At 45.7% G+C, this 25,028-nt stretch overlaps 1 protein-coding gene across 1 annotated transcript in view; it reads right to left on the bottom strand.

Annotated features, from left to right (window-relative positions):
• Positions 1-290: 290 nt before the first annotated feature.
• PROS1 (protein S) overlaps positions 291-25,028 on the bottom strand; it is a 469,412-nt gene continuing 444,674 nt past the window's right edge. The window contains exons 15-17 of the mRNA XM_086934426.1: positions 4,491-5,181; positions 1,131-4,368; positions 291-415 (exon numbers count right to left, since the gene is read on the bottom strand). Of these exons, the coding sequence (XP_086790552.1) occupies positions 5,039-5,181 (143 nt within the window). The 3' untranslated portion in view covers positions 291-415; positions 1,131-4,368; positions 4,491-5,038. The remainder of the gene's footprint in view (positions 416-1,130; positions 4,369-4,490; positions 5,182-25,028) is intronic.

The raw sequence follows: 25,028 nt of genomic DNA, 5'->3' as shown, positions 1-25,028 counted from the left end.
CCTTCAGGGTTTCCATTTTTTTTGTCTCAAGAAAGCTTATTTATTTGATATTGTTACTTGATTTGCTGCCTAAGTCTTACCCTGCAGGGACACATTTCCTCATACATTCCTGAGGACAACACGCCCGATCCTGCATAGTCTCAATATCTTAGATTGTCAAAAATAAAATAGATAGGTTAAATAATGTATCCAAACAATTAGCATTTAAAACAGATAGGTTATAGACTCAATTAACAAATAATCTCTCTCTCCCAAGCATGCGTAATCAATAATTGATCACAGAACAGGAGTTGCCAGGCCTCCTTGATGGAAGGGCATTTAAGGATGCTTATTAAATAGGTTTGATTATTTGACAAGGTGTCATTTAAATAATGTATTGACAAATACACATTATTGCTCATTTACTGTACTATTTCTATTTAAGCGTATAACAAGAGGGAGAGAGGACTAGGTAGCTAGTCCGAGTCCCCTAGGGTTTATATGTGATTAAACAAAAAGGACTAGCTTAAGTTGACCAAAGTGTTACAGTACTCAAATTAGTTCTGTCACGGGCACCTTGTTGGTGTATTCATGAAGCCCTCACCCACCAACCTAGTTGGTGGCATGCTTCATCATCGGGCCCACCCAGTGACACCTAGTATGTCCCGGGTGTGCTACGACGCCTGATTACAGCGGAGCTGGTATATTGCTGAGAGTGCAGTGAGGTTGGGTGAGTTGTGATTTAAAACGGCTTGGTGGTGGTCCCAGTACCCGAGGGTAAATTAAATTTTAATAACTGGGCCGTCACCAGCGGTTAAAAGTAAGGCTACAGGACGCGTAAGGGTGGCGAGTTACTGCCCCCTGCGTCCTTCAGATGGTCGACATGTTTCAGCCAGTGCCTTAGAGTATTCTGGCTTTCCTCAGGACCGATTTTTAAAAAGGTGTGGTGAAATAAAACAGACTAGTGTAGTGGTACAGACTATGTGATACACACACTAAGGCGTTTTTCTATATTTGAGAGGGGGATTCCCTTCTCATGCATACGCTTTGGGTTATTAGCCAAGGCTTCCTGGAGGGAAGCGGTAAGGGGATGACCAGTCTTTCTGGTCAGAGCCTGCCTTGTACCTGTTGTCCCGCCGTCGTCCTCCGGCTATTTAAAACATTACACTTCTTAATGGTACTATATTATGGCACCATGTACCCACACTTTTTCCTATCCCTATTTTCCATCTCCTTCTTTCATATACATAATTTTCTGGTTCTTATTGATATGGTTTGTCTTATGTTATTATTGCTATATACTACTTATATTGACTGTTCAAATGGACAACTTGTATTATTTTTTAATTAGAGGCAAACATTTTAAGCACAAAAACAGACAATACTTGGAAAAAAAGGTTATCATAATTTATAATACATTTTGAATTCAGAAATACATTTTAAATATTCGTTAAGGATAGTGTGAGTGGGTAGGTTTTGTGCTACTGTCACAAACACATTTATGTACCTTACAGAATAAAGTAGGAAAATGGTGGTTACTTGTTTGCATCATACATTAACCACACGCCTTCTTTTCTCAGTCTTTGTTTTATCATAACAACGAGGCACTTACACATTAAAACGTAAACAATGGTGTATATATAAAAACTAATACATATCACTTTAAAACATCTATAGAAGTAGAAAGAGAAATACAGTATTTGTATCTTTCTCATTTTACATAACATATTTCTTCAAAACAACAATAAGCAATGAGTGGTCACAGGTTTACAGCTGCAAATCTAAGATATACAGATAAACATAAAATGTGTATGGAATTTTTATTACATATAAGACATGTGAGCACTTGAAGTCAGAATCAACCGGAGAACCTACTTGGGATAACTTAGGAACCAAACTATCTACATTAAACAGTAGTGGAATCTGATTTAATACAAACACATAGCTCTTCTTCTGCCTTAATAGTAAACGTTGTTTTTTTATTGTATCATGCTTTCAATAAAAAACATGTTCTCTCCAGTAACAAATAACTAGGCAGGAGCATATGTGCCTTCAAATGCACACATTGGTTAGTGGCTTCCTTGGGCAATGTGTGTTCCATCACATTAAGCCATGTCATATACCTATAACACTTTCCGTACAATTGGTCAGGTTAGGGTTAAAATAGGTGTGAAAAATAATAAAAAGGAAAAAGAAGCAGAGTTGTAATAATGGTAACTGAGCCCTGTAAAAAGATATTCAGAAAAGATTTTGTAGACTTAAACAGTTTATAACCAGTAGAAATGTATGCACAATTCCAGCATCTACAATGTTAAAAACGTTTCACATTATTATAAAAGCTCATCTGCAGCTGAAATTTCTTGCTGAAAAATATTTACAGGTTATTGCTCCCACAACCTTTTAGTCAGATAATCAATGTACAAAAATATGTTTTTTTCCCTACGAGAACTAAGGAGTTGTTACGATGCCGGTCGGACCGCAGCGGTTTTGTCGGAATTAGTCATTCCGATCGCCAGATTAAGATACATGCATCTTGTACTCCGACCGACCGCTGACAGACCTCCAACTCTGACAGCTTTTCTCAGATTGCCGAAATAGAAGTCAGAGAAAAAAACAGCAGCCTTAAGGCAGTGAAGGGATCTCTGACTGCCATCTGGATTACGATGTGGGTTTCTGACGACCCGACCATGGCGGTCCAACTGACTGCCTAGAGTCCTCTAAAATGGGGTGCAAACCCATCCAATTCTGCTTCTCCCAAGTATTCTTCACCGTGGATCCCTTTCTCAGGGTCCCTCCTACACATGAGCAGCTGGACCCCGATGACTATGACCCTGTGGAGCCGGAATCCATGCAAATCCTTCTGCAGTATATATCCCCATTGACTAAACTGTACAAATTCCGCCACATTCCAGCAATGGGGTACATGCAGCACAAGGCATCGACCAACATATGCCCTGCATGTTTGTACAAGTTACATGTTTTTGGTAATTTTGTATGTGTTTGCAGCAACATATTCAGGGATATGAGCACCACTGCTCATGAGACTGCTGAGGTAGCAGCAGTTGCATCATAATCATTTAGGGGGAACTTTCCCGGCATCAGTGGTTGGAACTGGATTGCAGCATCGTAATGACCCCCTAAGTTGCAGGACTTGTCAGCAACTTTTATTTGTAAACTTTGTTTCGCCTATAAAGCTGACAGAAGCCAAATTTGCTAATTTGCACTTCAGTATTCTGGTTGCTGCATTTCCTTCACAAATGTAATCTTCCGAACTCTTTTATGTTCAGAGATTGCACTCTAATCAATAAAGGTTATCTACACCGGTGCTTCGGCCAGGCTAATGAACAAGTTACAACTGAAAGAATGGTGAAAGTAAACCTGGTGAAATGTAGCAAATTACTTATCTGGCATATTTAAATAGGGGTGTATTTGTGTAGCACACCATGCACTCAACCACGTCTAACTCCTTAACACAAAATAAGCTTATTACATGACCTAGAAGACCAATGACTACAGCGACGCACTCAGTGCAGAGAAACTAATTCTGAAATCTTCCACTGCCTGATGCAAATAGTGTAAGCAAAACAACTAAATATGCATCATCTACTAGATCACCCTGTTCACATTTTAATATAATGCTAGGCCATTTTGCAAGATACACTTTCTTTAGAATCAGAAATCTCAATAGATTTAAAACACAAATAGAATGGAAGTCGGATCAGCCTGGACCGCATTGTAGTGTGTTTTATGTACAAAAGGTTTGCCACACCAAAACTGTGCTTATCTTATCAAGCGAACACAACAAATACAGTTGCCTGGTGTATGCATATTTGTTAAGATACAGATGATGCCAGTGACCATTTAAGTCTGCTTTCAGATTTATAAACACGATGAACATCAAGAATGCAACTAGTTGTATGCATTTATAGAGGTGAGTGGAGTAGCAAACCTGCTGATTAACTGATCCACAAAATAACCAGCACCTCTAACCTTGTGGCTGACTCAAAAATTAGCTACACGCTCAAACTGTTCCTGATTTCATGTATGACAGGCCTAGTACTTGGGAAAATTGTCTAACCATGTAGAGTTGGTATTTAGGCAGCAAGTTGCATCCAAACTTTGTTTCCTCTTCATTGTTTAATAGGCTTGGAGAGCCACTTTGTGAGTCACTGTGCAACACACAGAAGATGTTCAAATAGCGTTTTGGACCCAGTGTACAATTTAGGCTTGAATTGTACTTGCCATTGCATATTACAACTTCACTGGTATTGTTTTTTGAGTTGTCTAAGCCAACCAAGCCACAGTTTCTGTTCTGCTCAGGCTGTGTGATCAGGCGTAAAAGACAATGTAAACTAGACAGTTGCCACTTAAAAAACCTACGTCACCCTCCTGTTGCTGTGATTAGGAGAAAATGTTCACAATTCATATTTCATTCACAGAATACATTTTAACTTTTCTATACTATTACTGATACGAATGAACAACACATTTAATAAAAGCAGTACCGTCACAATGGCCTCCGTGATGAAGTAAGAAAGTGCTTGAATAAGATTTTCAAGGAGAAACAGAACGGATCTCAGAGAAAACGACTTTTAATCACAAAATTGTGTAAAATATGTGAGAAAATGTGAAATATAAAATGGCCTCACGGATTCCCCTGTGGCGTATGGAATTATTTCCTTCCTGTACAAAGCCTGCTAACCTACATCAAGACAATTTGAGCTTAAAATGGACAGAGGGAATATGACAACCATTTGGGTCTGTGGTGTTCACTACCTAGTATTCGAGGTGTGCAACGTACAATGTAGTAATATTACAAAATTAGTTTGTAGCATGTTCTAAACCTCAAATAATAAAATAGACGTTTTGCGTTAATTAACTAAAAAGAAAGTAAAATGGTGTTTCTTGCATCACCAAAACTCCGCCGTAGTTGCCCCAACAAGAAAGGATAAGCAATTGCTTGTGGCCTTTTTTTTGCGAGAAAAAAAACATTTGTTTCGAGCTACAATTACATAGCACAGTACACAAGGAAACAGTAGTATTGATAACAGGGCCTTTCCTATAAAACCAGTGGGCACGAATGTGATAGAATGTCGTTGTGCTTCCAGACAGCGTTGTCCAAATCCACCGGACTGGTATTAATTGTCACATCCATACAGCCGTTGTAAAAGGCATTCACCGGGGTGGCCGAAACTGCAATGTCTGAAAAAAATACCAGGTTTCACAATGAGTAGTGAGCATTTAATTACATTTTCTATTCTCTCCACAAAGCTCTCTGCAAACACGAAATTCAGCCACATGTGTGTCATATTAAGAGCAGCTTTGCATGGTCCATGTGTAGCACAATTTCAATAATATAAAAACATATGAGGTAAATACTTTAAATTAGCTGAGGGAGTTCAGATATCATAGTGAAGTAACTATGTGGATGTTTTCATTTTGTGGACATCACAGTGGTACTTAAAATGTAAAAAAAAAAAATTAAGTACCAGGGCCTTCGTCAGGAGGCCACTGCAGCTTGTACCACCCATTGCCCCTGGTGCCAATGATAGATAAATACAACTACTAACCATCACACTCCTACAGCTGTAAAACCTCTGACTATTCCAGGCCACCCAAAGCTATAAGAATGGATTGGACTGCAGGTAGTACTCATTTTAAGGTATATTAGATTATGAAATAACTCTTGTTTTTTCTCATTTCAAAATTAGACAAACATCGCCACCATGTGGTGAACTGTCTTAAGTCCTGGTGTTGACAATTAACGGCTGAGCTACGGAAACCACAGGTTCAAATTAAGCACTGGGTCACAGACTAACAATGTATTCATTAGTGAAACCTCTAATAATGTTCAGAGAAAGCCCTATGGCAAAACCATAGGTTTAAGGCGTTACAATAAACCTATAAATTGGAAATTGGTAGGAGCACTTTTTCCAGAGCTCTCAAGTTTAACAGGCCAAGTCCTGCTTTTTTTTAATAAAACAGGAGATCAAGTCCTAGAATGCAAAGCAACAGTCTTGACTGGATGAGCTAATCATGCATGGAGCTGGGGAACTTCAGAGCCCTGTTCTGAGTTCATTTGGACTGGGTGCACCTAGGGTTGAGGACAAATGTAAGTGGGTGTACTTGAGGTTGGGTTTGGTGCATGTTGGAGTACGTTTGGATGGGTGGGCCTGGAGTTGTATACACTCAGCATTAGGCGTATTTGGTGTGTGTTCTGGGAATTGGGTGCACTTAGGGTTAGGTGCACTTGTATTACGTGCTCCTGTGGCTAGGTCACTGTGGAAGTTGGGACACCTATGGTTGATTCACTTGGAGTGGGTGCATCTGAGGTAGGATATGTCTGTGTATGCAGTTACATAGCGCTGACCTAGTTGGAGTCTAACAGAGCACAGAGCATTAATTGTTCCTGGGTTGCAAGATGATAAATGTTTGTGTAAAGTGGGGTTTACACTATTTTGAATATTACACATACATTACATTTCAGCTGTTTACTATTTCATTTTATTTCACATCCTTTACACTTTTTAGGCCCAGGAATTGTGTGAATTCGGTGGTTTGGTGTGCTTCCTATGAGGATACCGAGATAGGTGTATGCTTGTGCAGACAAGTGTGTGGGCATGATTGTTTGTATGGTGTAGATAGGAGTGAGGGTATATGAACAAATGTGTAGGTATATACACGTGTGTCTATAGGTGCTTAGAAAGGGGTATGGCTATGTGGATGGCTTATTGTAGGAGTGACTGTTTTTTGAGGTGGTTTGGTAGTGTTCCAGAGAGTACACCCAAGGTTTTGAAAAGTGTAGTTTTATAAATGAAAAGGCTATATAATGGGACATTGACGGTACAATATGTGATATTATCCTACAACTACCATACCTGACTTACGAATAGCTAAATATTGTAATGCCCAAGGAATGAAGCCAATAACACCTTGTATAAAAAAGTAGAAGTGATTCAATGTAGGTGTATTGGTTTTTCCACCTGCATCGGTTGCTCTATTGGTGTGTAAATAGTTTGGAACATTATAGCAGTGTGCTGAGATATATGTATGTACACAAATGGGTCTACTGGTGTGTGAGTAAGTAAACAGATGGAAGGATACATGAGTAGAGAAGGGGTTGGTGAGTGTGGATGGGAGGAAGGGTGTTTAGACAGGTGTTTGCATGGGTGTATTTGAAAGTATTCTTGTCTGTACATGACAGAATGGGATATAGTAATGGATGTATGGATCACTGCTGGTTTTTGTAAAAGGGTTTGTTCTGTGTGGAAGAAATTTTGGAGGTGAGGACTGGCACATAAACATGTAACTGTATGAGTAAGAATATGCCTATTTGCATATGTCTCGGTGTGTGCTCTTTCATTAGGGGTGTTTGTATGCAGATGTGTGGATAGGTGTACCTGTGTAGTGATGTTTACTGTATTGTATTGCAGCATTTATATAGCCTGAATGCACATTCACAGTAATTTGCTAAATGGAATGCCCTTCGAAAGGATGTTTGAAAGGGTTTGAGTTTGTAGTGTGGCCTTTGTGGGAAGAATTGGGTTTAGTGCATATGGTTTGAAGACTTCCTCCAGACAGGTAGTTGAAAACATGTACCCTTTCTTAATCCATTTGCTGCGTGCGTCTGCCAACGGCTGTCACGAGCACTACCTGGGTAGTGCTGCGCACGTCCGTTGGCCGACGCGGCCCTGCCCGCACATGGAAACGCCCGGATTCTACGCCACGTTTAACGTGTTAAGCGTGAGTTGGTGCAACAATATGAGACACAAGGTGTTGTTATTTTACCAGGTACATATAATTCTGAGGTCTATCACAGGAAGATCATGGGATTGGAAATTGTCATTTTGTGCACTCTCCAAAATTAAGAAAAACCTCATGCCTATGTGAGATTTTATGAAAAAACGGACGATCAGCAGTAGAGTGAATTTAGAATTGAGTGACTCAGTTTGGACATAAGTATGGGGTTTATGTTGAAGAGTGGATCAGGGTTGTGAATAGCTCTATGTGCAATGCGAATACACTTAAAGGTGAAATGTTGACCCACAGGAAGCTGGAGTAAGGATTAAAGGCTGGTGAGAACTAGTTCCTTGCATATTGTATATAGATTCTGGGCTGTGACATGGTAATCACTCACCCATTGCTGCTTTGACAATGCTTGGTCTAGTCACCTGATGCAAATTTTGTTTAGGACATGGCCCCTTCCAGACAACATGGCACCCTGCAGATTGCGTTCAGCATCTCGTGGTGATCTGGCTTTTGTGAAATAGCAGCAGGAGCAACAAACTGGCCCACTATAAGGAGAACCTGAGGGACGATAGATGTTAGCGTCCTCTAGACACCTGCATGCTTTAACATAATTTGACTACAGCATATGGCTCAGCTACTCTGGCTTGACCTCGCTGAATTAAGACCAGCTCCGTGTTTGGTGCGCTTGCCCAGCCTACCTAGAGGGGAAACAGCAGCTGGCTCTCGGGGAGCCGGGAGATGCAGTTGGAGTCTGAAAGGCAAGGAAAGGATACCATCAATTTAGATAATGGTACTATCGCTAACGTTTCTGAAGACTTGTACACCTGAGTATGCTAAAATCGAAACAGAGTATTAATCCAGTGGACTCCCTGCAAAAGATTCTTAACTCCCACACTAAATGAAAGGCCAGAGATGTAGCAACCAAAAAAGTACTCTTCGGGGGCGTGGCCAAGCGTGGTCCAGGATGACCGCGTAGTGCTCTAGCTCCGGAGGCCGTCCCTGCACCTCGACTATCCTGCACTGCTATCTGGATCACCCAACGACTGCTTCTGGGGTCGGACAGGTAGCGGTTCCCGGCCTGCCGTATCGGAACCGCCGCACAGACCTGATGAGAGAGATATCCTCCCCTTCGCATTAAGGCCTGCGGTGACTACTGAGGCCGATCTCACAGTGCCCCAGACGCCGGAAGTGAGACTCGACCGCTCCAGCCTCTATCTGCACATAGTACCACTGGAGAGCGCAGGCGGGGAGACCCGGCTGGACTGGATGCAACGTGTGGCGGCACTGCGAGTTCACAGGCGCTGCCGCGACTCTCTTCAGCATTTGGCAGCCGGATGCCCGATGCCAGCGGTGGCGGTGAGTTCTGGACTACGTGGCACTCCCGGCAACGCGGCAGGGGCAGCTCTGGTGGCCTATACAGCGTGCATTCGCCGCCAGCTTGCTAATGGCGGCGATGCGCATTTAACTACTGTGCCCCCCTGATTGTACCGACAAAATCACATCCCCTGCATCATCAGCCTCCCCTGGGACCTTTCATAGACATTACTGGTGCATTGGGGAGCTGGAGCCCCCCCCCCCTCGAGGGCTAAGGGGTGCTTTGGGAAAGTGGTGTGCTGTCTTGGACTTGGCCTTGCGTCCTTTTATCATAAGCGCTCCCCCTGTGTTTTCACTGAAATACTGCCCACTCCGGATGAAAGGAGCCGAGACGGGTGTCCTGGGGGCCAGCTCAAGACGACTATGATGCGACTGTACCTGGAGCCTGTGATTCTATTGGTGTCTTGCCCCCCCAGGGTGGTTGCAGCTGCCGGGCATTGAATTCTGGGGACCCATACCCCCCCAGGGGAAAACAGACAGTGCGAGAAACTCTGGGGCCTGCACATCGCTTTTGAGGTACTACCCGGCTGGTGTTGCTGTTGCATACTGTGGAAGGTGGCACTCCGGCCAATACTGGGTGCCCTAATCTGGCTGGCAGCTTACCTTGGGCATTAATATGGAGAGAGTCAAGGGCGCTTGTTCCCGCGGGACGAAGCCGGTCCAAACTAATAAACTGGACCATTACACGGTCACCAAAGATGCTCAGAGGGGCCGACTGTCCGAGGATGCTGTCAGGGGGAGCCCCGGAGAGGATGAACCAGAGCTGTCGCTCAAGGATGTCATGGAGGCTATCACCGAAGTCAAGACTTCCCTGGATACCATAGCGATCAATGTCAACCTTATTAGGGCCGATCTTGGAAAACTGAACGAGAAAGTCAGGCAGGTTGAAATCACAACCTCTAGTCTCGTCGACGATGTCTCGCAGCTACAGAGGGACGTTTGTGCACTTCAGGAGTCTCGCACCCTCGCGGATCTTAAGTTAGACGACTATGAAGGCCGGCTTCAGCGCAATAACCTCCGCGTCTTGGGAGTTCCGGAGAAGGCAGAGGTGCAATCCCCAGACCTGTTCATCGAGGACCTTATCCTCAAAACACCTCCAACCCAAAGGTCTTAGTAAGTCCTTCGTTACTGAGCGCACTCACAGGGTCCCAGGCGGCCGTCCCACGCAGCCCATACTGGCTCGGGTCCTACACTTACTGGACAGAGATGTGAATCTCCAGAGGAGGAGCCCCCCCTTCGCTACGAAAACGCTGACATTTCCTTCTTTCCGGATTTTACGCAAAGAGTACAGAAATAGAGGCGGTCATTCCTCGCTGTGAAACATGACCTGAGGGAACGGGGCTTGAAGTACTCGATGTTGTTTCCGGTGCGCCTCCGGGTTGACGCGGAAGGAGGAGCGTGGTTCTTCGACCAACCGGAGGCTGTGGCAGAGTGGATTGAGTATCGTAGTGCCAAGGGGCCTAAAATCTTCCTGAGTTAAGGACTCAGAACATGGCCGCTTGACACTGAGTAATTGGGGTCGTGGTGAGCCGGGAGGGGGGGGGGGGGGGGGGGGGGTCCACAAGTGTTTCAACATAGGGGTTGAGGATTGCGTGCGGTCTTAGGCTATCCATCTATTAGGGGCGGTACAAGCACCATGATTAGGGGCAGGGAAGTGGAGCGATCTTTTTTCTTTCCCCCTTTTTCTTTTTTTGAACTCCTCTTTGGGGCGACAGGCACTCTACAAGTTTTTCATGGGCAGTTTTAAGCCCAGAGTGCAGGGCAGCGGGGTGGGGTAGGGGGTTGTTGGGTTGGGCTGTTTTGGTTGATGGCTTGGTGCTTCTTTAGCTACATCGGCAGAGTATATGATTGCAACCATGGGAAGCTAACGGGTGGGGTAAATGCGGAGGGTATTTGGCTTTTTTACTTGCATGACAGACGTGATGGGGATAAAAGCGTTAAAGTCTTGAGCTGGAATGTAAATGGGTTGCGGGACAAGATCAAAAGAAGTGTTGTTCTCCAGTACATTAAGAGACATGCTCCAGGAAACGCACCTGGTTGGGAACCTATGTAAGACAATCCACAAGGGGTAATACAAAATGATTGCACATTCGGGGTTCACGTCGGGTTCCAGGGGGGTAGGTATTCTGACAAGAAATGCATTTCCTCTAGCGGAGAATTCTATGTGGACGGATGATCGAGGCAGATACGTCAGTGTCTCCGGGATGTGGGAGGGCCGGATTCTTACCCTCATGTCCGTTTATGTCCCTCCGGGCCTACATGACACGTTGTTCGCTAACTTGGCGCTGTCCTAGTCACCATTCCAAAGGTACTCTTGGTGGTGGGGGTGACTTTAATGCAGTGGTCTCGGGTGTGTTGGATAGGTATCCCCCCCGGGAGGTTAGGCCATCGGCTTGGTGGTTGCCGGACTTTCCTGAGGCAATGGGGCTGGTTGATGGATGGAGAGTATTCCATCCGAACCAGATACAGCACACCTTTCACTCCGGGGTGCAACACAGTCTCTCCCATTTAGACTAACAGTCTGGTTCTCGTAGCACAAGTCGCCTACATAAACAAAATCAAACACTTAGCTAGGGGTATTTCCAATCACTCGCCCCTCTGGGCCCATCTACTTATAAGCCCGGGCACGGCGGGAAGGCTGGCTCCCATTAACCCTTGGTACCTACGTAACCCAAAGATTCGTAAAGACCTTATCAAGACCATTGACGAATACTTTACTGAAAATGTGGGGTCTGTCTCTTCTTCCCAGACCTTATGGGGAGCATTTAAGACAGTGATTCGGGGACAGGTTCTATCGCTGGTATCTGGCTCCAAAAAAGACAAGCAGAAGGAAGTGCTTGAAATCGAGGCAGAAATTTACAGACTACAGGGCGATTTGGAATCTGGGGTGACACCAAAGAAGCTTCACCTGCTGAACCTGAAGCAGCATGATTACAGATCTTAAATCTCGGATAGGGCCAAGGCCCTCAGCAGGGAACAGCAGGGTAGACTATATGATTTAGGAGATAAGGCCGGAAAGCTCATAGCATGGCTAGACAAACGGGAATGGGCGCGCCGGCTGGTCCCGGAGCTCATAGTAGAGGGTGGCATCTCAATCACGGAGCCCCAGGAGATAGTTGATAAGTTTGCTGACCATTTTCAAATGGTCTACACGTCGATGAACCCCCACACAGAAGCAGACTCTCTTGTTACAGGATATTAAGCTCCCCGGTCTCTCCCCGGAGGATCTGGACTTTATGGACAGCCCTCTCACAGCCGACAAGACCGCACAAGCGATCTGCTCTTTAAATTCCGGGAAGGCTTTGGGCCCGAACGGACTCCCTATTGAACTTTACAAACTTAAGCCGGATAAAATTGCTCCCTATCTGAAAACCATGTTTGAAGAAGCTAGGGTAGCTGGAATGCTCCCCCGGGAGCAGAGAATAGCTACCATTGTCACATTTCATAAGGAAGGGAAGACTAAAACAGACTGTGCCTCGTATAGGCCCATCTCTCTCCTAAATGCAGAACCTAAGATATAAGCCAAACTATTAGCTAACCACCTGGTGAAGGTGATCAGTGGGTTAGTGCATCGGATCAGTCTGGTTTTATGCCCCATAGAAATACTGCCCTCAACTTGCGCAGAGTTCACTGGGTGGTGGCTAGATCCCACACCCTGCGGGAACCAGCTGTGGTTGTGTCACTAGACGCGACCATGGCTTTCGATACAGTTGAGTGATCCTATTTATGGGCAGTCTTGGTGAACTTTGGGTTTGGCCCGAACTATATTCACTGGGTGCATCTTCTGTACTCCGATCCGCTAGCTCAAGTGGTGGTAAACAACAAAGTTTCGGCTACTTTTTTGCTTAGTCGGGGAACTCGTCAGGGTTGCCCTTTATCCCCCTTTTTTTCTCCTTGGCCTTAGAACCCTTTGCTGCTTGGATCTGTTGGGATCCGATGATAAGGGGGCTTCGATGGTCCCCTGGATGGGAGGAAGGCATATCTTTATACGCAGATGGCATATTACTTTATTTAGCCTCTCCTAAGAAATCTCTAACGGTACTACTAGATATCCTCGCAATCTTTGGCAGATTCTCTGGCCTCTCCATCAATTGGGGAAAGTTCCTACTATTTGTGCTGAGCGGGGACCCCCCTTGTTGCACCCCGGAACTGTCCAATGCAAATCAACACAGCCGGATTTAAGTATCTGGGAATTTTCTATCTTACATGACCCCTCGGCCCGCTATGCCCAGAATCTTCTTCCCTCTCTTCGGAGACACAAAAGTGATTGCTAACTGGAAGACGCTCCCCATTTCGGTCCTGGGCAGGACCACCCTATTCAAAATGATGGCCTTACCACGATACCTCTATGCCCTTCAAAACACCTTAGATCTAGTTCCGTCTTATTATTTTAAGGAAACCGAAGGCCTACAGAGGGATTTATTGTGGGATGGCAGACCCCGAATTGCCCTCAACAAACTAACGCTAAACTGGTACGACGGAGGCATTAGCCTCCCAGATGTTAAGAAATATTATTGGGCCTCTCAACTCGTGGCCACTAATCACTGTAAGTATGGTTGTGAGGACGACCCGGGCTATTCTATGGATAAGTGGCTCCTCCCGGGAGGCACCTACTGCAGAGCTTTATACTCCTGACCTAAAAGATTTTCCTTAACGGTTCCCACAAAACATTCCATTCAAATTTGGCACATCGCCAACAACTCACTGGGTTGGAGACATACATTGACTTTGGCCACTACTCTTTGGAACCCCCGAACAATTGGGTGATCTGTGGAAAACGAAGGGCTTCGATAGGTGGGACCTAATCTGTATCTCAGCTATCAAGGATATCTGGGGAGGAGCGGGGAGTCAAGTCCTTCAGTATGCTTCAGAGCGAACATGAGCTCGCAGACACCAAGTATTTTCACTATGCCCAGGTGTCACACTTGCTCCAATCACTGCTTCCTCGGGGTGCCGATCCCCCGGAGGCCTCTCCCTGGAAGATAGAACTCTAGACGGTCACCTCCCTGACAAAACAATCTTATTGATATGCAAGAAGTTAATCAACCACATGGCAGACCCTCTACAGATACTGCAGGATAAATGGACACAGGATGGGATAGAACTAGATGAGGAGGATTGGCAAACTGCAGTACCCTTCCCTAAAGAAGTGGCTATTCCGGCACGTCGAGACTGGTTCAGCTTAAAATCCTCCACAGGATCTACATAACTGGGCCCTGGCTAGTACACATGGGATGGTCCGACACAGGCGAATGCAAGAGGGGTTTCGGCCTAACTGGAAAATGTATGCACACCATCTGGGAATGCACACATATTAGCCTTTACTGGCTCCAGGTCCATGACACAATCAGTGAGGTGCTGCGCGTCTCTCTTCGCCCAGAGGCAAGACGATATCTTTTAAACATTTGGGAGCCAACAGATTTAAACACTTCTCAGACACTGTGGGTTACACGGGTTCATGTTGGCCAAACGAAACATCGCTCAATTGTGAAAAACGCCCACATTGGAGGCCTGGGAGCAGAGCCTTGATTGATGTATGTTCAGAGAAAAAACTGTATATTTGGCAAGGGTGTGCCCTAGGAAATGGTCCCGTATCTGGACTCCATGCAATGTATATGTATGCCGCCTCAAAGTGTTGAACATGATGACCCTATAACCCCATGATGTTCCTCTCTGTGATGAAGTTAATGTATCCATCCACCCAAGAGTGCTGTAATGTGTAGCCTGCATAACCCTCCGCACTGTACTGCATTGCTGATGTATGTTTCAATAAAAAGATTTATAAGAAATACATTTTAAAAAAGTACTCTTCGGGAGGGGCTTCGCGCGCAACCAAGATGGTCGCGTGAGCACAGGGCTCCCGAGACCCTCGCCGCCTCCCGCATATATCCTGCATCTAATCCTGACTACGGCGACGGGTTATTGAAGACACAACCCAGCTGATATAATAGCTGCTTTCAGAAATGTATTTGGACGCCGGGAACCGAACTTACGCCACTCTGAACTTTAGTGGCCTGCTCCATGGAACCGCCTGGGACTCGAGCCACCGTGGTGGCCAGGTGGTAGTTGAACAACAACGGCCTGCGGGAATCGGCTTGCGCCCCCGAGTTGACTTTCGGTTTCGCTCTTGATTTTTCTACCTCAGCCTATCTCCGCCCAACTCTGGCAGCCCCCGATCTAGACCCCGCAACTGCACCTGGCGCCGGCTGTCTAGAGCTGCTGAGACTCACACTTGAACTTCCCTGGGGCTGAATCGTGAGGAGTCATTTTTACCAGGTCCCAGGGGCCCCTCCGGGGTGCAACATCTAACATGGCGGGCAAACCTGACAGCGAGAAGCGGAAGACCAAAACCACTCACCGAGGGGGTACCATCCAATCGAACATTATGGATCGCTATACCCAGCCTAAAGGGTCCCCCGGTGGTGCGAGTAGGTCTCTGGAAGAGGCGGGCGATGGCTCGGCTGCATTCGATGATTTGACCCTACGTGATGTCATGGGTGCCATTGCTAGCATGAAGACCTCCATAGGCCAACAGTATGAGACATTGGCCCTAAAGCTCGACATGGTGGCGATCGATGTCAACCTGATCAGGACAGACTTATCGAAGACCAACGAAAAGGTCAAATCCCTAGATTTGAAGACCTCCAGCCTCACGACCGTTGTGTCCGACTTGCAAACGGAGGTTCACAATCTACGGTCCTCCAACGACCTCTTTGCCCGCCGGCTGGAGGATTTTGAAAGTCGGGCAAGACACAACAACGTGCGTATCATTGGGGTCCCTGAGAAGTCGGCCGAGTTGACCACAGATCTCCTCGTGGAAGATCTGATTTTGAATCACCTCGCCCCCAAAGGCCTGAGCAACTTTTTTGCAGTGGAACGTGCGCACAGAGCACCGGGTGGGAAGCTGAAATCGGGTGCCCTTCCACGGCCTATAATCGCCAGAATTTTGTATTATAGGGATAGAGACGCTATCCTGCAGGCATCACGGGCAGGTGGCCCTACTAAGTTCGAGAGCACCACGGTCAGCTTCTACCCGGATTTCACCCAGTCCGTTCAGAAACAAAGGATGGGGTTCCAGGGGGTGAAGCGGCGACTGAGAGACATGGACATGAAATACCCGATGCTTTTTCCAGCTCGGCTTCGTGTTGAACACAATGATCGGACGTTTTTCTTTGATCGCCCTGAGAGCGTGAGTGACTGGCTTGATACATTGCCTACGCAGCGAGATCGCTCGGAACACTCTGGAGGTGCGGAAGGTGGCCCGTTGGAACAAGAATGAGGAGTGGTAACTGGTTCCCGGACAGTACACAGAACTGGCAGCTGTGGTTTGAGGACTTTTGTACTTGCAATGCTTCTGGTGTAGGACCCAGAGGTGGCGAGGGGGATGGGACTCTCCCTCCTCCGGGGTCTCTTCTTGTAGTTTAATGCTAGGGCGACAGGCACACTGCAAGTTGGGGTGGCTCTTGAATCTAACGCAGGGGTGCAGGGTGGGGGGATGTGTTCCTGTGATTTGTTGGGGGGAAGGGGAGGGGGGTTTGGATGTGTTGTATTTTGTTTCAAGGCAACGCATTACTTTGCATTGTGTTCGCTGTGGGGTGGATTCTGCCCTTACTTTTGGGATGGGGGTAGGGGGTTGAAGGTACTATGTTGGAATGTTAACGGACTGGGAGATAGGATAAAACGAGGAGTGGCATTACAACTGCTGAGATGCCTTTCCCCTGATGTAGTATTACTGCAGGAGACACATTTGATCAGCAACACGTGCCCTGCCATGAATCGGCGAGGATATTGTCTAATCGCACACTCTGGATTTACTTCTGGAACTAGGGGGGGGCGGGTATCCTAGTCAGGAGTTCCCTCCCCCTGCAGTTAGATGATGCAATTCTTGACGACAGGGGCCGCTATGCCGCTATCACCGTAGGTGGGAGGGGAAGACTATCTCATTACTTTCTGTGTATGTTCCACCGGGTTTACAGACTATGACCTTCGCTGATTTGGGGAGAGTAGTGTTGGGGCTCCCTGATAGCATTCTGGTCATGGGCGGGGATTTCAATTCTGTTGTTTCCAGTAGGGAGGACCGCAGCCCCCCCCCAGGGACCTCACGAGATCACAGTCTCGGTTGAGTGGCTTCTTGGAGACGCTGGGTCTGGTAGATTGTTGGAGGCTGATGCACCCGAGACAAACGCAATACACCTTTCACTCTGGTGCTCACGGTAGTCTCGCTAGGCTTGACTATGTCCTGATGCCAGCTGCACAGGCCTCTTCGGTAAGGGAAGTCAGACACCTGGCTAGGGGTATATCGGACCACTCCCCACTGTGGCTTCTGATGGACATGAATATGGGCTCTGAGAGTCGAGTGGCTCCGATCAATCTTTGGCATCTCCGTAACCCCAAAACCCAGGCTGAGTTGGTTAAGTCTTTAGACCATTATTTTGCTGAAAACGTGGGGTCAGTGTCCTCTTCGGTTTCGCTGTGGGAGGCTTTCAAGACGGTTATCCGTGGTCAGACACTGTCGTTAATTGCCAGCGCAAAGAAAAGCAAGAATGAGATGGTGGTCCAGCTGGAAGCCGAGATAGCTGAGCTGGAGGGGGAATTGGAGTTGGGCATTACTCATGATAAATTGCATGTCCTCAGTCTCAAACAGCTTGACTATAGCGCCCTGGTAACGGATGCTGCTAGAGCTATGAGTCGAGAGCAGCAGGGACGGCTGTACGATGTTGGAGACAAAGCTGGGAAATTGATTGCCTGGTTAGATAGAAAGGAGAGGGCGAGTCGTGTGGTTCCCGTGATTGAGAGAGTGGATGGAGTGCGTGTTACGGACCCGGTTGAGATAGTGGAGTGTTTTGCTGAACACTTTCGTAATGTATATTCCCCAGTCTGACAGACCAGAAGAAGATTTGCATTTGTTGTTAAGAGACATTACGTTGCCTCGCCTATCGGATCCTGATGGATGCAGAGTTTTCTGATGAGGTAGCAATCGCTATTCGCTCCGTCCGCTCGGGAAAGGCTATGGGCCCAAATGGTATCCCCGTCGAGCTTTACAAGCTGCGTCCGGACAAAATGGCGCCGTATCTCCGTGAAATGTTCATGGAATCGCGAGACGTCGGTTCCCTTCCCCATGATCAGCGATTTGCGACCATTGTGGTGATTCACAAGGAAGGGAAACCGCGGGATCGTTGCACATACTATAGGCCTATATCGCTCCTGAATGCAGAACCCAAGATCCTTGCAAAATTGTTGGCAAACCGATTGATAAAGGTGATCAGCGATCTGATTCATCCGGATCAGTCTGGTTTCATTCCACATCGCAATACCGCATTAAACCTGCATCGTCTTCATGGTGTCCTGGCGAAAGCGGAGTCGCTATGTGAACCGGCCATCTTGGTTACCTTGGATGCTACGATGGCCTTTGATACAGTGGAGCGGCCATATCTTTGGGCTGCTCTTGCAAAGTTTGGTTTCGGCCCTGGTTTCATCGGTTGGGTAAAACTCCTGTATGAGGAACCGCTGGCCCAGATTGTGGTAAATGGTAGTGTCTCTAAGTCCTTTGTTCTGGGGAGGGGCACGCGACAGGGGTGCCCGTTGTCCCCACTGCTTTTCGCCCTCGCCTTGGAACCCCTTGCCGCTTGGCTGCGGTGGGAACCATCGCTTAAGGGTATTCGGTGGACCCCTGATTTTGACGATCGAATATCACTCTACGCAGATGATATTTTGCTGTATCTCACGTCGCCCCGGAAGTCGCTGATAGTACTGTTTGACATGCTGAACGTGTTCGGGAAGATCTCCGGTCTCGTGATTAACTGGACTAAGTCCTGTGTTTATGTACTCTCTGGAGACGCTCCCCCTTTGCCACGCATCTGCCCCATAGAGGTAACGCAGATAGGTTTTAAATATCTGGGGGTCTTCATTTCAGTGGACCCTGCTATCCGTTACAAGCGTAATTTGCTTCCCCCGCTCCAGCGGTTGAAGTCTGACGTTGCGGCCTGGTGTGGTCCCCTCTCGGACGGGCAGCCCTTTTCAAGATGATGTCTCTACCACAGTTTTTGTATGCGCTTCAGAACACGCTCGATGTCATACCGGCGAGTTACTTCCGGGAGGTGGAGAGTTTACAGAGGCGGTTGATATGGGGCGGACGTCCGCGTATCGCCCTTGCTAAATTGACACTTCCCTGGTATGACGGGGGTATTGCACTTCCGGATATCAAGCGCTACTACTGGGCCTCCCAGCTGGGAGCAATTAATCATGCAATGTATGGCCCCACGTCAAACCCTGCGTTTGAGATGGATAAGTGGCAGTTGCAGGGTGGAGACTACAATAGGGCGCTTTACTCCATGTCTGTCAGAGGGAAACTCTCAGGACCCACTAAGATTGGAGTGCGAGTGTGGCAGAGTGCGAATGCGGCAATGGGGCAACCCCGCTCTACGTGTCTGAAAGATTGGGTAGCTTGTGGAGGACGAAGGGCTTTGAGAAGTGGGATATGATTGGTATTTGTAAGGTTGGAGATCTCTGGAACAAGGATAGGATTAAGACCTTTGAGGAGTTGAAGGTAGAATACAACTCAGTGACAAGGAGTTCTTCCGCTATATGCAGATCCGCCACGCACTGACCTCGGTTTTTCCAGCCGGGGTCGCAATTTCGGAATCATCCCCTCTCGAAGATCGGGTGCTAGACGGCTACGTTCCGAACAGCACCATTTCTTTGATATATAAGAAATTGATCAACGACCGTACAGACTTGCTGGTGCGCCTCCGTGAGGTATGAACCAGCGATGGGCTGGAGTTGGATGATGAGGATTGGCAAGCTGCGATATCCTCTCCTAAGGAGGTCGCTATTCCAGCCCGTCTCCGGCTGGTGCAACTCAAAATCCTGCATCGGATTCATATAACTGGCCCCGCCTAATTTGTATGGGTTATTCTGTGGATGGGTTGTGTAAGCGTGGATGCGGCTTAATGGGTACTTTCCTCCACATAATTTGGGAATGCCCGGAAGAGGTTGTGTTTTGGAATCGAGTGCATGCAGTTATGGAGGAAGTCACTGGAGTTTCGTTGTTGCCTGAAGCCAGGCGCTGTCTGCTGAATGTCTGGGAACCGACTGATTATGATGTTGTGCAGACTCAATGGGCGACCCTTGGGAATACGATAGCCAAGAGAGCTATAGCACAATTGTGGGGGTCCCAAAGAACAACACCCACTGTCACAGCATGGAAGGAAAATATGGATTGGTGCATGTTTCGGGAGAAAACGGTGTATGTGGCCCGCGGCAGACAGAGGAAATGGGGTAAAATTTGGGGCCGGTGGAACTCATACCGGGGTGAGATGTGCACTCCTCCCCTAGAACATGTGAATCTGCTTCCCCCCTGCTCCCCCCCCCCTTTTTCATTTGACATTGATAATTTGTATTGACTTGTAACGTGCTTCCCCCCCCCCTTAGAGCATGTACCCAGCAAAATTGCCTTTATTGCCTTGTTTGTTTATGTTTATTTTATTGTTAATAAACAGAGTTATAAAAAAAAAAGTACTCTTCTTCTTAACTGCTCTGAAGTCGAAGATGGCTCAATCAGATGGGAACATATGCAATCTCTTCCATGTATTCTAGTATGGACTACTTTGATACCTCCCTGACTAGCAAGGACTCAATGCCAGTAACCACAGAGAGTACCGGAGACAGCTGGGGAAATTAGCTGTTGCATGGTACGCAAAGATTTCAGTGGCTTGCCACAATAGAACAGCTGGGGAACAAGGAAGGGAGCAAAGAAGGAGTAAATATGAAGGGGACTCAAGACAACGGTCACAGTATGGATACCAAGGTTTTACCATCCATAATGAAACCGGTATAGGGAATAGCTGTCAAAGGGAGAAGGATACTATTTCCCTGATGGGAACAACCTCAAATTCCATCCCTTTGCAACAAAACCAAGCAGTGGCAGGGCCAAAATGTATTCCCTGTCTTAAACAAAGAAGGAAAAACGGCCACAAATTCTAAGCCAGTTCGCTTTTTTGGGGAGGACAGTGCGGCTGAAAAGCGTTACATTCCAGTAAGGGGCGGCTCAGTCAGTATTCCAGGTAAGGGATAGGGATCAAGGTCTGGGGCAAATGCCTTAAACTACAGAAAGTGTAGAACTCAGATCTGAATTAGAAAGGGTGGTAGATGGTAATGTCCCTTCAAAACAATTTTCCACTGTGTCCCAATTAGTTAAAGAAGTAAGACTAAACTGTTTCGGCGGATACAAAGATTGAATCCTTATTACTGACTATTTTGGCTGAAATTCAGGCGGTTTAAGGTTATCAAAACTCCTTAGCGCATAGTCTTGGTAGCAGGATGGCAGAAATTAAAACAAAAATTGTGACGCTTGGGGTGCAGTTCGAAGTAATGACTACTAGGATTTCGGATCTTGAGGACAGCCAGAGTGAACCATCAAAAATGAATTTTACCCTTCAAAGGGAGCTTATCGCTGTGAAACAACAACTGGAGGACCAAGAAAACGGCTCAAAGAGGTCTAACCTTGGATTCGTTGACATACCTGAAATGGAGGAGGGAAAAGCAGAGATAAATTTTGAATATATTGCTGATCTGATTTGCACTCATCTTTTGACTGGCAATACGGAAGATGACTATAACTTGTGCACATCGAACACTGTTTCTAGAGTATCTGAATAGATCTCACTCTAGTATGATTTTGGTGCACTTTGAAAATTACAGGATGCATGAGAAGGTATTGAATAGTGCTATAAAACAAAGAGGCATCAAACTCAGAGACAAGTTTGAAGTACAGGTTTCCCTGAAAGTCATAGGAGACCTCCAGGTGACGAAGGAATTCCGGAAAATGCAATTCTTATTTCAAGGTCCTGGTGGGCTAGGAAGGATTTTATAACCAGTCAGATTGAAAACTTTGTTTAAGGGAGAATTTAAAGTGTCTGATGATATTATGACTGCACAAAACTACCCACATGGATTTCAGTCTAAGTAATAACGTGTTTTGAATTTTTTTCTGTTGAAAGTATGTATTATCAGGTTACTGTTCTAAAATTATTTTCTATCATTTATTTCTAAGAACCCAATCTAGATGTTGTCCTGGTCTTTGTAGGTCAAAGTGGGGGTGGGGGCTGGTGTGGATCGGTTGGGTGCAAGCATTGCACCATAAGCAAGTTAGGGGGGCTCTGTGACAGGGCAAGAGGACGCAATTGGGGTGGGTGGTGTGTTAGGAGAGGCTGAAGGGCTCCATAAGGTGGGTAATATGGTGATTTTTGGGGTGGAGGTGGGAGCTCAGTCAGTCCCTAAGTGGGGCTGGAGCATGTATCAATGGGGAGAAAAAAATGCTGTGTTGCAGTGATGGGCTAAGGCAAATAAATCAAGCAAATAAAGCTGAAGGCTCTGCTTTCAGAATCCGAGTATGGCTAGTTAGGCCTCTGATGTGAACTGCCATGTTTCAGTAAATGTAAATGGGCGAATAATCCTCAGAAGCGCCAGGCACTTATTGATTAGCTGGTAGAGCAGAAGGTCATCATTGTTTTGCCTCAGGAAACACACAATAATATCCAAAATATTATCAATTAATTGGTCTCCTTTTCAACTAGTATGTAATTCGTCTGCATCAGCCTCTCTTACAGGTGTTGCAGTTCTTGCCAGTAGGACGTTTGACGGTCAAGTAGGGCAGGTGGCATCTAAATGATTTGGAAGATGGGCGGTGGTAGACATTTATATCAACTGAGAAAGGTATTCTGTAGTCTCTTTCTGTTGTTCAACCCTAAACAGCCCCCAGCAGCTATATGATCTTTCACTCTAGCTAGTGAAGTATCCCAAGTTTTCTATAAATGGTGAAGATTTTAACTTTGTTAAAAAAAACTGAAGTAGATACAAGCAGGTGGGTTATTCCTCTGCACAAACCTAAAATGGCATGGGCAAAGCAGAGGATTGAGGAGGAGCATAGTCTGTTTGTACCTTGGCAGGCAGATTCCCCAATGCAGAGGCGGTACACTTCCTTTTCCTCTTGTCATTGCTCAGCTTCTAGGATAGATTAATGTAAGGATCTACTGATTACCACTTCCTCAATTATTTTAAATTCTCTACCAAATCATGCTGCTATAAGCAGAGACATGCCCCTCTCTGACAAATCGGCCCGCTAAAACGCTGGTCTTTAAACAGAGCATTATTTCCTGAAGTTTCCTTTATTGATCAAATGAAGGCACTGGCTACACTGTTTTTATTAGAAAAGAGAAAATCTTCTTCCATTGAAAATATTTGGGAAGCATTTAAATTAACTCTGTGGTTGGGGGGGTAGATTGTTGCTTATCAAGCCAATTTTAATAAGTTGGACTAAATTAAATTGAAGTAGTTGTCCAAGACTTGCTATATGGCAGAGCTGAAATTCCCACGTAACTGACCCTCAATATTTCAAGGAGAGATTGCAAAGCATAAACTGCTGCATTTTCTGATTCTGATGGAGAAACAACCTATAAATAATAGAACTTATGGGCAACAACGAGGAAGGAGAAGTAACTGGAAGATTGTTGGCTTGGAGAGTTAAAACACAACAAGCTCAAAATGCCATATAAAAAATACGGGATCCGTCAACAGGCAGTCTGTGGGTGAACTCCCTTTATCAGAAAAAGTAATTTAACAGCATTTTGCAACTATATCCACAGCAGATCAACGTCCAAGTAAGAATGACATTCAGGATTTTTAAAACAGAATTCAGCTCCCAAAGTTGACAAACGAAGGTGCACAAAATCTTGTTCACCCTATAACAATACTGAGATACGGGGTGATGTTAAAGCTTTGCCCAGAGGAAAGGCTGAATGAGTAGATGGGATTCATCAGAGTGTTAAGAGAGTGGTATCAGATCTTGCTTTCAGAAGTATAAGGTTATATGTGGACACTGTTTAACGATATATTGACGGGTGGCCTTTCTCCCTCCTCTTTTCATAAGGGTCTCCTCATTTGTTTTCCTTAAAAAGATAAAAATAGAGAAGACAAACTAATTTCACCCGATAACGTTACTTAATGCAGATTATAATATTTTTATGGAATCACTAGCTGCAAGGGTAGCGGAGGTCATGCCACTTAATTGGAAAATATCAGATTGGGTTCATTCCTAGGTGTCAACTGTATCATAATACACACTATCTTGTAGTAGAATTGATTATTTTAATCAACGTAAGACTCCTGCTGCAGTCGTGTTTATAGATGCAGAGAAAGCTTTTGACCTTGTGAGCTGATAATATTTGTTTCAAGGTAAGGGGATTTCCAAAACAGATCTTCTTTTCACCCAGAGTGCATTCTTTCTCAAGTAAAGACAAGGTATTGTATACTTTCGGCTTTTGAAACTAAACATAAACCACTAGTTTGATTGCTATGACCCCTATTAAAAGCCTGTGTCTTCATGAATTGTTAGATGCTGCCACTAGATTGGAGAAGTGCAACCTGGGAAAAGTTGGCAATAGGTTGATAAAAAATAAAAAAAAGCTCAAACCCCTTGAGAAGTAGTTCGATCTTGCCTCCCTTTACCCTGGGTGCAAAATATGTTGGTATATCTATAAATGACATCAATCTTGAACAAATACCAACCATTGAAAATTGAACCTGCCAGGGAAATTGCTTGAGTACTCTTTCAATCTACAGGAGGGGATATGAAACAAAGAAAGTGGATACATTGGTTGCATTTAGAAGTCTCAATTTTAAGGACCAGTTCTGATTTATACAAAGTAAATGATGAAAAGAAAAAATGGTGAATTTAACTCAAGAACAGTGGTTGGAAGCTTCATTTCTTAGCTCTGAGGAACTGTGTGGTCCTAATTTTTTGAAGATGCAACTTTACGCTCAATGGATGGTGTATTATACCCCTTTATGTAAATATGCCAGAGCAGCTTCCTAGATGCTCGGAATCTGGCTGGGAGGGGGGGGATTGAAATGTACATTAGTCTCTCTAG

Source organism: Lissotriton vulgaris, chromosome 8 (assembly GCF_964263255.1).
Source record: "Lissotriton vulgaris chromosome 8, aLisVul1.2, whole genome shotgun sequence".
Lineage (NCBI taxonomy): Eukaryota > Metazoa > Chordata > Amphibia > Caudata > Salamandridae > Lissotriton > Lissotriton vulgaris.
This window is presented reverse-complemented; position numbering and strand designations above follow the sequence as displayed.